The following is a 14772-nucleotide window of genomic DNA, read 5'->3' on the forward strand; positions in this document are numbered from 1 at the left end:
ATAATGCGGATTATTTTTATGACAGTTGCATTTCAGCACTTTATGGTGTAATGTCTTACATTTCGGTTTTACATGGTGTATGACATGCTTTTTTGACGTGATAACGTCTTATAAATCGATGAACGCCGGCTTAACGCACGAAAAATTGTCACGTTCCGACTGAGCTGAGCATGCAAGAACCGGCCAACCAATCGTGCGAGAAAATCTTCTATAATATCAAACAGGTTAAGGGCGGGCTTTTTAGCCAATCGTTCGTGATTAAACAAATCATTTAAATTAAATTTGCAAAAAATGTCAATAATATTTTAAAATTAAAAAAGTATGGAATTTTTCATCAATGTATTCTTATGACCTTATCACGTAAGATTATCGTCCGTAAACTGACTTTACAGACAACCCCCTTTTTTTTTATGTTATTTTGGTTTTATCGCAGTTCACCACATAGTCTTGTCCCTCGTTATGAGACAGGATATTCTTAACAGCAGTCGACTGGAATCGTGACCCCGCGGTACTGATCCAACTTCCTTCTGAAACGCCCATTATATAGCGGAAAATCTTTAAAAATCGAGATGGAACCGAACCGATCGTCCAACACACGGAACACAGCTCGGAGAAGCGACCCACCTGTCGGGATCCCTCGCCCGCGACCGGCTCGTCCATGCTGAGCGCCGACTCCTGAACCCTATTCAACCAGGAGTAGAGTTCGGAGAACTGCGCAGCGAACTCGCCGAGGCTCCACGACTGCTGGGAGACGTCCTGCTCGTCCCAGGACAGCTCCCCGCTCGCCTCCTGCAACGTCACCCACACCCACTGCAACGTGTGACGGGGCCTGCCCGCCTTCTTGCCGGAGCTCTCCTGGTCACACACTGCACGTTGCTCATTTCTACCTCTCGTCGTAAATGACGGTCTGCAAGCGTTCAAAAAAAAAAATTCAATGTATTGAGGCATTTTGCACGCCTCCATTTGCTTTAGTTTTTTTTATATAAAAAAATAAAATAATAAAAATGTTGTTAGTTGTTTTTGCCCTAGGTCTGGTGTTAAATTATAGATAAGTTTCTCAGGAAACAAAAAAAAAAAAAAAAAAGATATACTGGACGGCTTAGTTGGTCCGGGATAACAAAATTAGGACTCTGTTTATATTTTTATTTAAATATAACTTTCTTACATTTTATTCCCATCTGTTGTTTGGTAACAAATTAGTTCTTTTAAGTATTCTTTGTATTAGTATTATATTTTTTGTACTGTTCTTCGCGAAGGCTGCAGCCCGTTAATTACCGTGAAGTTGTGTTTTTGTAAATTAACTTCTAGTCCATGTCATGCCGCAAATCTAGTGTGATTAAACATGCTCAGTGCAGTAATATATTATTTTATTTCTGGCATCATCCTGTCTGGTTTTGGTTTCATAGTTTCCACGCTTTTTAGACATCATAGGCCACTGCGTACCCTGACTCGTGCTCGGAGTACCTCAAGATATGCCTCAGTTTGTTGAAGAAACAGAAATTCGCTGAAAAAATTGTGTATTTTGAGTTGTAATACTATTCAACTGAGGTATCGATATTTACAAACGTGTTTCAGTCAAAAGTTTTCAAATTTTCAATGCAAATTTTATTTTTATTTTTTTATATTTAACAATTTGCTCCTCTGTAACTTCTGTTACACAAAAAAAAACCACTCATATTTGGATATTTATTTGTTTTATTTCAACTTGTTTTTGTAAGTTCAAGTCTTTGGTTTCGATGTTTAATGCCAGTCATTTACATTTTGCAGTTTTTTTTTTCCAGATGAGGTAATGTTGTCTTTAGATACTTTTATAATTGTGCGGTTTGGAAAATTTTTATATGAAGTACAAGTTTCATGCCCTCACGAGAAATCAAAAATTAAAGAGTTTTTAAGGACCAATTTACTTCATCCCCTTCACTACCATAAAGAGGTAGAAAACTATTTGTATATCACAAAATCCCTCAAGAAAAATACAATGCAGATAATTCATGCACAAAAAGAAATATTTTGTTAGTTCAATTCTTACAGATAAGCCTCTATTGTCCAGAATTATCTCTGGAAACATCTGGAATTTACTGCACCTAAAATTTAATTTGATCACTAATTACATATAATTTATAAGTTTAAAGTAAGGCAGTATAAAAATACAATCAAAAGAACATTAAAAAGCCTGTATTTATCCATTACTTGCAATCAGTTTTTATTAAGGAATTTTTTAAGGATTCTTAGTAAAATTTAAAGACTTTTAAGAGCTCTTATTCAATTAAAAACAAATGAAGAACTTTTTAAGGCTATTAAGGAGACATACGAACCCTGAAGTTTTTGGGAAGGTATCAGATGAAATTGTTTGTTCCGGCGCCCTTCGTTTCTCTAGAAGGCCCTGTTATTTATGTAACCTCAACCTAAACATCTCCTGCCAATTTATTTTGGCTTCACTTTAAGGAACAGCAATGTCCCTGGAGAGAGAGACGTACCACACAAGTCAGGGAAACAGGACAAGAAAACGGCCATGGGCAATTTGAGAGAGCAGGTCATATAGCATACACTTGGAACAAGAGTGGACCTAAGACACGCCAATTTAAAAACTTAATTTTATTATATGACTACTTATTTTCACTCTTTGATTACAGTTTAGTTTGTATGTGATTTCATTACGTCCAGTAATCACGACTTTTCAAGTATTTTTTCATAGCTTACGAAATCTAAAGCTATTGCTCTTAACATCTTTTCGCTATCTGAATCAATATGTTCTACCGCAATATACTTTTAATCACGTTACTTCATCTGTACATTTGTAGATTGCAGCGTAGTTGGTGATTGTATGTTGGTACAGGTAAACAGTGCTGAAGTTCCTGGTCTTTCAGTTATATTGTTCACTGATTTAAACTGTGTGCATGCAGTGTACAGCCATGAGCAGTTAATTAAAACTTGTTTCTAATCTCACCGTACTTCATATGAATTTAATTTCCGTATTCCTTTTGAAACTATATTGACGTTGAATAATCAGCCATAATCGCTAATCCTGCAAAGCCGTGGTTCCAAACATATCAGAGTAAAGAGATATCCCTGTGGTAAAAACAATTCCCACGTATTCCTAGTGTGGTTTCGAGAACCACGGCAAACAAAAAAAATTTAGCAAAAAAATCTAGCTTGGTGTGCAGGGCCACAGAAAGAAACAAAGGGCACAGGGGCATATCATTTTGTTGGGCCCCCCTCCCCATTATTAAACGTACAAATTAAAAAAAAAATCTAGAGTAAAAACTAGAAGTTACAATAGCCAAGACTATAAACATGATATGAAAAAAATGCACAACTTAAAATTGTCCCACATAATTTTATCAGCAATATAATTCTGATTTTTGTCCTACTATCAGGGTAAACAAAGGCATAAAAAAAATGTGAGGGAGTTGTTCAGTATTCGCCAGTGATGTGTGAACATCTAACCTCTGTAACAAGCAAACTCATGTGTTCTCATGTTGCAAATAAAAGCATAATACGAAAACTCTGACATAAAAATTTAATATAGAATTCTTCAAAATAACACTGAGCGTGATAAATACACGAAAATTACGTTTTCAACTACATTTCTTGATTCTAATCACACGTCGTTTCCGCACCCAACGCTACAATTCACTGCCAGAGCAGCTACCGTCAACTATGGAACCATTTGATTTACAGGGGAGAAAAAGTTAAACTAAAAGTAAAACATGCCAAACCCCCGGCTTTGGACCTGATTTTCGGCAAGGAATTTTATTAAAATACTGCCCATCTTGTTGAAATTCACTAAACAGTTGATACTATAACATTTTCCTTTGTCTTTATGAACTTTGGTTCAAGCCATCCGCCACAGATGGCAGCACCGTGGTAACACATTTCCCTTTCATGCCGAATCAAGGGCATCGCCAGGTGGGGGGTAAAGGGGGGCAGTTGCCCCCCCCCCCCTAGAGCCTTAGAGATATAAAATAATGTAGCCAAATGCAAAAAAAAAAATACATACTTTTCCCACAACTTGCCCCTCCCCCCGGTCCAGGCCATCGGCTGGCGACGACCTTGTGCCTAATTCTGTTCCATTCGCGAAATTACTCCTACTAAATGCTGTGCCCCGAGAGCTAAGATGTCACCCAGCAGGGGGGCCGTTGCTGCCGGGACCCTCTCTCGCCGGCCCTACCGGTGGGTTGTGGCGAGGGAGTCACCTTGCAGGAGTCGATGAGCTGGCTGTCCATGAGGTAGTTGTAGTTGGACTGCAGTGCCGCCCAGAAGTCGTCCCGGCCGTCGTCTCTGCTGCCCCAGGAGCGCCTCCACGCCTCCTGCTCCCTCTCCCGCCTGCCGCGCACACACACACACACACACACTCCGTCAAACACACAGCCACTACGTGGAGAAACAAAGAAAAAATATATATATTTTTTTGGTTTTACTTCCTTGATGGCTGCCACAAAGTGCAAAAAAAAAAGAGCTGATTGCTTACTTTTTTTTTTTAAGACAATCCAATAGCAAATTTGCGCTGATATGATCAATTTTGAAACTAGCAGTGGTGATTCTATGTAATGGTCGATGGAATAAATTACCACTTTCCACCCCTTTAAAAAAAAATTCCAATCCTAGAACTTTGAAATAATTAAAAAAAAAATTCATAATAATTATTTATGCCTCAGAAATGTGTTAAAATAGCCCTGTACAGAGCTTATTTACCATGTGTGTGTGTTTATGTGTATGTGTGTGGGTATATACACACACACACACACATACATATACATATATATATATATATATATAAACAGGAAGGTGTTTCAAACCACTCAAAATCATTATATATTTCCTTCTCCTCCTCCGAATTTGAAGCTGGGTCGGCCACTAGAAACAAGCCTTCGAAAAATGTACTGCTCGCTACTGCAGTAGAATGAATGAACGTATAAAAAGCTTGAAGCACTTTTTTTTAAAAAAAAACTCAAGAGTATATCCTTGTCTTGCAAGGACAGTAATATGTAACTGAGTTACACCTGCACACTGAAAGCACATTACATACCACTTGGAAAAGAATATTATTTGAGGCATAACGTAAAGAGAAACTACCGAAAGTTACGTTACTTAATTTTTTACCAGCTTCCAGTGAGAACTATTGTTTGTGTCTACGTCTACTTGTAGAGTATAGTTTTAAAACACAGGTGGATCCTTGCATAATATCTACTTTTAGGATTCTTAGTCACTTGCAGGGACTTAGCCGGGGAAAGGACTGTTGGGTCCGGACCTCTCCCTTCAAGGATTTAAAAACTAAAAAGTGACTTACAATTATCTCCATAATGTTACAGAGAGATTATTTTAAAAGGATTATTGTAATCCATAGTGGGCTACTATAATGTATTTCCTCCCTATTATAGCGAGACATGCGGCAGGAATTGAAATGAACAAATATTCTATGTTTAATGATAGTTTGCATACGTGTTAAGCATATCTTTCACAGAAACTTGACATGTGTGTTTCATGTATTTAATAACATTAATATATGACTGGTTTAAAAGGAAATCATCAAACAATTGACTAATAAATAATTATTTTTAAAAAAAATGAATTATTATATGTTCATTTTTCTTTTCTCAAGCCAATTTATTACTTGAATTTCTATGTGTTAAATTTGGAGTTCTAAAAGTCTACTATTCCCTGAGATTTCAGTGTGATGATATTTTAATATTTAATTATAAAGAAATATTATTCATAAAATGTGATATAACAGTTATGCTGTACCACCTCCATCACAAAATTCTATCTACAGCATTGCCACATGCCTGAATAGCATTGTTACGAGCCTAATGACAGACACCTGCATAATTTTCCATATTATTTGGTGACAGTCCAGACTGCAAATGTTTGTATACTTATTGACCCTTATGGACTTGCCATTGAAGCACAGGTTATTTGACATGCCTTGAAGGACTAGAGACCAAAAAAAAAAATCACAAAAAAAAAAAAAATCTTGCCAAATGATGTACAATCAGGAGAGAAACTGAAAAGTGGCTGAAGTCCACTGATAAACCTGAGACTTATTTTATCGTGCACAGGTTTGTGGATTCCAACACGCCACCAGAAAAAAAAGTGATTTTGGCAGGTCTTTACCAATGACTTGTATATATGTGTCTGACAAGGTGTGACTGTTACAGTGTTGGAAGTATGAAAATGTCGCTACCACTGTAAATGTTATTATAATGTACATGAAAAAAATATATATATTTTGCAACATAAGACCTTTCTGTACAGTGTTAAGTACAGAAACTTACTTTATTTCCAATTTGGTGCCAAATTAAGGGGGAGAGAAAGGAACTGAACAGTGCCATTTTTTTGTTTACAGTTTTTATGACTTAATTATTTTTCATTGTTTCATCGTTTAACATTAAAATTTGCTTTCATTGTGGCTGAGATGCACACAGAGATTTTCAAATGGCATAAAATAGTGCCTACTGACAGTAATATTATAGCTGTATCCACCCACAAAAATGAGTTCTATAATCATGCCAATGATTTCAAAGGAGAAACATTAAGTAGCAGCTAGTCAGTATTAACGTCATATTATTAAATTATTAACCATGCTTTAATAAAGTTAAATTTTGAAAATCACAAAAAAGATTTTTGTTGAAATCAAGATGAATGATCTCAGTTACTATTTCTCCCTCTTAACTTGGTGTAAAACAACGACAGAACTCATTATTTCATTCCCAATTCCACGGGCAGTATTTTTTTTTTTTAATGGTCAATTTCAAAAGTGTTCAGATAAGCCTGTATGGACTACAACCTGTAAGTTGAGGGTGCGATGGCTACTACAGCGCAGCAGCAACCAAGTAAAAACTACAGTTATGTATACAGCATGTCTCAGTTATTAATGGTCAAACTTTTGGATTCCATTGTACGGTTAAACAAAAAAAAGTCAAATTTTCTCAAAAAATCTTTTGTTCAGGAGATTTTTCACATTTCGGGTTTTGCCATTTCTTCACATTACCTTACAAAAATCGCTAATAATTACAGATATACTGAAGCTAAAACAAATTTGAATTCACCACTCAAAAGAGTGTATAATTTCCTGCCGACAATCTGGTTTTCAATCTTCAGAGTCAGTTGGAAAATTGGTCAACATCAGTTAAAATACTAGAATATTTCAAAAATTTTAATTTTGAATAATTTAGTATACTAACTGGATTTTTTTTAAATACCTACAATTAAAATTTTTTGAAAAGCTTCACCATCTAATGGATTTTACATTGGTATACACAGACGTGAAAACAATTTTGTAGTAATTTTAGAAAATGATTATCGAATGCCAGAAACTTTGGTACATATTGAAATTGAACAGGCATCTCTGTTGCTTGCCGGAGCACCGAGACGCACCGGGGCTTCTTGGTGAGACTGTTGTAGGGGCGCTCGCCCCTCGCGTGCTCCACTCCCTCTGGACCGTCGCCAGAGGGCTGCAGCGAGGACAGCGAGAAGCTCATCTTGAGCGCGGAGTTCTCGAATCCTGCAAGGACACACACCGCCTTCAGTCCCGCTACACTGCCGACAATGATCACAACTAGTGCTCAGTAATATGTTATTTTATGTGAATAAACCTTCTTAATGATTTATTTATAACACAGGGCTATTTTTATATGTGTATTAAGCAGAAGTAAAAATAATACTAAAAAGATCTACTATGCAAAAGAAAAGTGACAATTTTGATGTTAGAAAACAAAAATCTGAGATTCTTTCCACATGTTTTAAGTGATCATATTTAAACTATTTACAGATTATTTAATGTGCGATTCAAAACTCAATTTGGGAGTTGAAAAAAATGAAAGTTAGCAAAATAATTCTTGAAATTAAATTTCGGGACTTCCAGCACGATCGCTTGTTCATGAGTTTAGTGACCATTCCTTCAGTTTCATTAGTTTTTCATGTTTTTCATGAACTGTGTAAACCCTAATAATTATTGATATTTAACATCATAGCTCTACATATAAGGCATTTGGTGGGAGAAATTTTGTGAATGGAACGGAAATTGTAACCACGGTGTGGTGGATGATGAGAACCAAAGTTCACAACGACAAAGGGAAACGTTAATGTAGTATTTGTTTAATGAATTTTTAACAAGATTGGCAGTATTTTAATAAAATTCCTTGTCTGAAATCAGGTCGTAAGGGCAGGGTTTGGTATTTTTCAAGTCTTTTTCGCTTTTATCGGGGCCGTTTCATTATATAGTTTAACAATTCTGGTTGAGAAATGTAGTTGAAAACACTATTAGCATATATTTATTACGCTCTGCATTCTTTTTAAGAAATCTACATAAGAGTTTCGTATTGTAGTCATGGCCCCCCACAAGGGAGGGGCTGGGTGGACCACTGGGTCCAAGGCCTTGGCTCAGCCCTGATTATTTTTAAATGTTTAACTATTATAATTTTTTACAAACTAGAAAAATATACAAAATATTTTATGAATGAAGCTTAGTTTGGACTTATAAAATAGAAACAATAATTATACCCTGTATTTTGAGGTTAAACAACGTTCTAAAACGAGTGTAGGTAAGAAATATCCATGCAATTATAACGTAGCACATGAATGTAAAATTAAGGGGGGGGGGGGTTTCTCCGATCCTGGGTCCAGGGCCCGTAATGGAATGATTTAAGGCGTATTTGCAACATGAGAAGACGTTACACATGCTCACCGACGGGCATGATGCTGGGTGCGGTGCTTGTTGGGGGTGCAGGGGGTGCGGGGGAGGGCCGGCGGGACGCGCTCAGGGCCGGGCCCCGCGCTCGGGCATGTCCGGCAGACCTCGGCTCAGCCCCGCGCCGCCTCGCCCCGGCCCGAGGTCTCGGCCGCCGCCTGCGCCGCCAGCGCACCAGCCTGCAACAAGACCCAAGTGTTGCGCCATTCCGCCACTCCGCCCTTCCACCCGCGAGCCCGCCATCTTGGCCCAACAATGGTCTAAGGATCAATCCTCAACACCAGGGTTGGCTGACTTACAACCACAGTGGTTTCAAACACGGCTTAAACCATGGTTTGAATCGAATCAAGTAGTTTTTATTAAAAATAGTTTTTTTTTAAGTGAAACCTCTTTACTTTTCTTTCGAGCGTTACGGAAATTCCGACTGCATGAGAGTAATAGGTACGTGGTGGGTGAACCGGTAGAGGAGGAGAGTGCGTCAGCGGCGACGCCACTCCAACGCATGCGCTAGCGGTCGAATGGGAAGAAAGCAAGGAGGGAGATAGGTACTTACGTAACGTAGCATGCTATATGCTAGTTGTAACGGCCAGAAAGGGTTACGGCAGGGGAGAGGTAGAAATGACGCAGCAGTGATGCTTCGGAATTCTCGTAACGCTGCTTGTGTTTGTCTACTCCTCAGTTTTCGTAATGCCTGACAATTGACGCTGCCATATTGCTTTTATTTCTTTTTTTAAAGAATCTACAGTTTATTTATTCGTGTGGAAAAGAGTTGTTGATTTGTGCAATTGAGTTTATAATTATCATTCATTTTTATGTGGATATTTTGAGCGAAAATAAAAATAATTTATCAACAATATTTACCCATATTGTCACAAAGTGACAATAAAAAAAACCAACTGATATTGCACGCAAGGTATTCCTTTATAACTTTTTTTATCTAGAGTAATCTTAGTTGGACTTAACACATTTACGTGCACGTGGGCTCATTATTTAAATCCGGTATGTGATTTAGTTAATCAAATAATTATTCGTGACAAATAATTACCCTGTCAAACTAAAGCGTGAAAATCTTTATACAAGCAAAAAGTAATAATTTACACGGCTAAAACAATACTCATATAACAATGTTTAGCAATCACGAAACTTGCAAGTTTTCCTACGAATTATATAAGCAATAGGAATTTTTTTTCCTCCTTCATATCAGGGTAAACTAAAGCATTACAAATAAGCCCAGGCACCGGATTTCGTTTCCACGAGGCCTCCCATTACACTCATAAACACCATACACACTCAAAACGAAGCAGTTGCAGCCGTTAAGCATTGAGACTACAATGACCTGCAGTAATTTTCAGCAGTTTCATACCTAGAGTGTAAATGAGGGTAAATATGTAGTTTGGCGGTATTTGCGAAAAAAAAAATGTTAAAAATCCTTAAATACTTTTATTATATGCTCTTTAACTTCCTCTTTTCATTAAACCCGGCGGAGATAAGAAATTCCTTTGCCAATAGTAGAAAATGATGTAGTCGTTCACCTACGTGATTAAAAAATTCGATATCTCCTAAAGTATTTGGAATTTCTTATCTCCGCCGGGTTTAATGAAAAGAGGAAGTTAAAGAGCATAGAATAAAAGTATTTTCGGAATTTTTAATTTTTTTTTTAAACAAATATCGCCCAACCATGAAAATTAAAAAATTAGATATCTCCTAAAGTACTTGGAATTTCTTTTCTCCGCCGGGTTTAACGAAAAGAGGAAGTTAAAAAGCATATAATAAAAGTATTTTCAGATTTTCAACATTTTGTTTTCGCAAATATCGCTAAACTACATATTTACCCTGGGATGATAAGACTGTGTAGCTATTACGGCAACGGCACTAGATATGGAAGTAGCTCGCGAGGTGAGTAGGTTATCACAGTTACACAACGCTCAGAGCCTTCAACCAACCTTGCATTCCCTCTCTCTCGTGTAAATACAACCACACACTACTGTTTGAACAGCCACACAGAGATGTCAGTGGAATTCCCAGTGAGACGAAAATAGCTTACGTTTTCTCTCCTACGTGTGGCCTCGACATACTTAACCACGAAGCAGTCCGAGTGTAAGCCAAACCAATGACCATATAACCACTGAGTTATGAATCATATATCTGAACCAAAACACACAGTTGTTTACCATTTGTGTTATTTGGTTTACTCCAAAGAAGATTAATAAGTAGACTGATAATTCAGGTTCTGCACATTGTGTCATGGGAACAGTCAAAATACTTTCATTATTACTCAAAGTATGCGTCAATGTGCAGTTGGCAATGCGCTGAGCATTTGTTTAAGTAAAAATGTGAATGAATATACACACGCCTACACTCGCAGGGTGCCAATGCATGTTGATACATTGGCGATGTACCTCTTTGGAATTTTTTTCTGTATACGGTACCACCGATATAAACTGGCCTTTCTGTTTTCTGCTTAGTGAACCTCGTGGCGACTTGCGAACTAACGGCGCTAGTATTCCACATACCCAGTTTTAACATTGTTTTAAATGGGAGTTTCGTGCTGAATATAATATTCTTTGCAATTTGTTTTTAAAACGTCGTGTTCAGGTTATGAATAATTGAAGACGTGAAGTGACTTTAGGAGCATCGATATGTGTTTAGTGCACAACAATGACTTGTAATTTTGCCGCATTTGTCGTCGGTTAAAAGTTGAAGTGACTCAGAACCCAACAGAACGCATTTTTTTTTTCCTACAAGAATATATGTATTAAAATGTCAAGTGCGTATTTTGAAAAAAAAAAAAAAAAAAAAAAGAGAATCGTGTGTTATACATTTTGATCTTAAAGCAAGATTAGTACTTAACCATAGGCCTATACTTTTTTTGTGTGATACGGAAATATTATTTAACGCAATTAAGCGGAGGATGGCTTTGTTTACGGTGTGCGATCTGGAGCTCGCGCATAATGACGTAACGAGATAGTTTGAAGGAGACCGGCGGCGCGTGCTGGGTTCCGTCACACATCTGCACACAAAGGCAGGGCCGCGCCTCGCGCGCGCATGCATAAACAGACGCTCTGCGCAGACGCTCTGCGCTCCTCTGACACAGACTCGTGACCGCGCAGACCCGTTCCCGTCTTCTCTGCGCGTCGCTCCCGATGCTTTCAAATTACAACGCGGAGTCCCGATGCTCGTTCCAGGGCGCACCGGCCCCATATAACGATGCTCCTGAGGCTATCGTGACAAGGGGGATTCCAAAATGGTTTCCCGGTGTCTTACACAGCACGGAGGGAAAAGTAAACACACAGCACTCATTGCTAGTTTTCACTGAATCTTTTCAGTTCATCGCTAGGTTCGCCCGTGTGTCGTGTTATTTTCCGTTGTGTTGTCATAGATTATATTTCTTGCACCATCGTTGAGTTAGTTTGCACGTCGCCGTGTTGTTCTAGGTTGTTGTTCATCCGTATTTTCTGTCTCGTCATTGTCTGTGCCGTGACATTTTCCTGACTAATTCCTTCCACCAAATTATCTGTGCTGTCTATGTATTCAACATCTGACATCCGCTGATTTTGGCTTCTTTTTTTTTCCCCCTGTGTGATTGAGATATCATACTTCTTGTCCATTCTTGGTTCCTCTATTAAATGCCGTTTAAACAAACAATGTGGTGTGTACATAAAATGTTTGAAATCAATCTTCCCGGCCGGCGGCAAGAATCATTCAAAGAGCACACAACACTCATTCCTGAGCCCATGAAAGAACTTTTCCTTTAATCACAAATAAAATGCATAACGTCAAAAAAATTTTCTTACCACGCATTTCACTGCAGGAAAAAAATGTTTTCCCAGTCAATTATTTTCCACTTCCGGGCCTGTTAGGCTAAAGGCTCTTAGGCGTTTGCCCCACTTGGGCTCTTCTTCATTCGGATACCCTATTCTACTCAACTAGACGAATAAAAATTGATCAAGTGCATTCGTACGATAAAACATTTTTGTTTCCAACATAAATGATTTGGCACATTGGTTGTATGTTAACATTTTTTTTAAAATTAGGCAATAGTGGCAAACTTCTGTTTGTAATTTAATATGGCATTCATATTTATAACAAAAGAGCAGTGGAACTAAAAACAACATTAGTCGTATGCATGTATATGACACATTAATTACCCGCCTGAACAACATGATCATGGAAAGACATCATTGAAGCAAGAGTCAAGATTTTACTTTCGAAAAAAAAAAAAATTTTCTCCGCTACACTATTAAAAATGTTCACCTTATGTTTACAAAAAAAAATATTAATTATCCAGAGATCTTCGTAATCGCACTGAGTTAACTTTCTTTGAACATAATTCCTCTAAAATAATCTCGATGTATCAACAAAAACGTGCAAATAGCAGTCAAGTCTATAACAAAATCACTCTTCTTTTATTCCAAGTGTGTGTTTGCCTTGTTTACGACGCAGCAAAAAATTGATAAATTTGTTTTTATTTTGCACTCATTAATTCAAATATATTTATTACTTTAACAAAGAGATTATTTTAACTTTAACTTTTATACCTTTTTGCTATTTAACTTCTTCTGTTAAGGATAGGACGATGATAGGAAAAGTAGGAAACGAATGGGAGTTTTTAAAGTTTAATGAGCCTCGAAAAAGTCAAATCGATGGTTGTTCCAATCGAGTGGAAGAGAGATAGATGCGGCGCAAGCTTACAATGAGCGTAACGTGACAATGTGCGCAACGGGACAATGTGCGTAACGGGACACTTTTCCGTGCGTGCAGCCGGCGTTCATCGATTTATTAGACGTTGTCACGTCAAAAAAAAAAAAACTCGGCATATGGAAACCACCATTGTTTCTAAGAAGATTCATTTATCTGAAACTACGAAACTACTTCGTGTGTTTGAGTTGTATGCTTCGTTGATGAGTCCGTAGATTCAATGTAGTTTCCAAACAGTGAATGGCTAATCTCCCACCAGGAAATGCACATGCACCGCTGAGCTTATGGCGAACTGAAACCTTCACTTCTAGATAGCAGGGAAGGCAATTAGCCGACCCAGTCATTAACCGCGAGGGTGTTGTGGCGCCAATTAACATTGTGCAGTCGTGCGCTTGGAAAGCCAAAGAGGAAATTGAAACATCTTAATTTACTTTAATGCTTGCAGGTGGCATATCAAACGCAGCTTCCTCCAACAATTCACCGGTTATCCAAACTCCATCGCTAATTTCAGGTCAAGACAACATCTCCAGTGACACACGTGTTTTATCACTGCTTCGAATGTCCCGTGGATTTTTTTTTTATGTCGGCAGGATTGTGCTCGACTGCGCGTGTGTTGGGTAACAACGGTCACTGCAAAAATGTGACTTGTGACTCCCTGCCATTTACATTACCTTCGCTAGAAACACCACATCATTGTTGCACCACGCATAGCTACTGCTGTGTTTCATAATAAATAAATAAATAAATAAGCGAGTGCATGGCAGGCCATGAACACGACTGTGTACACCACTTGTGAGAAATCTGTTCACAATTTATATCTTACTGTTTTAGCCGATGAAATATCGCCATGTATTCGACATCTGTTGGTAAGTTTAGAAAATAACTATATTAACTATGACATCTGACCAGTAGTTTGTAAACAAATTTTTCAACACATAAACTAATCTTTAAAATTCTTAGTTAACAATTCTAACCAAGAAAAAAATTTCTTTTTTAGTTTCTTGTATTTATTTTTATTGGCTAGTGACTTTTTATAACTGCATTAATTTATTTTTAAAACATTAATTACCTGAACATTGTGAAATCTCGAACATTTCTTGCCATAATTTGGTTTTAAAATAAACATTGCTCAAGTCCCGCCAAAATGGCATCCTATTATGCTTTCACTGCGACATGCGTCCGTTACAGAAAGGAAGTATGTTCCTTTCCATACCACGTACAGGACGTCTCTCCCATTGTTTGAATCAGTGTGCTCGGAAAAATGGCGATCGAATCATACGCACACGACCTGCAGTTACCGTTATTTTGTCTACTGTGAACCCAGCTTAATCTGTGCACCCGAGGGACAAGTATATGCCACTAACATTAGCTCGAGGCAGAAATAACAG

The 14772-nt window shown here is 37.8% G+C and overlaps 1 protein-coding gene across 1 annotated transcript in view; it reads right to left on the reverse strand.

The window, feature by feature from the left end:
• LOC134537245 (klarsicht protein) overlaps positions 1-14772 on the reverse strand; it is a 297363-nt gene that overhangs the window by 198953 nt on the left and 83638 nt on the right. Inside the window, exons 3-6 of the mRNA XM_063377513.1 lie at positions 8684-8865; positions 7375-7501; positions 4194-4323; positions 625-789 (exon numbers count right to left, since the gene is read on the reverse strand). Of these exons, the coding sequence (XP_063233583.1) occupies positions 625-789; positions 4194-4323; positions 7375-7501; positions 8684-8865 (604 nt within the window). The remainder of the gene's footprint in view (positions 1-624; positions 790-4193; positions 4324-7374; positions 7502-8683; positions 8866-14772) is intronic.

This window comes from Bacillus rossius, chromosome 12 (assembly GCF_032445375.1).
Source record: "Bacillus rossius redtenbacheri isolate Brsri chromosome 12, Brsri_v3, whole genome shotgun sequence".
Taxonomy (NCBI): Eukaryota; Metazoa; Arthropoda; class Insecta; order Phasmatodea; family Bacillidae; genus Bacillus; species Bacillus rossius.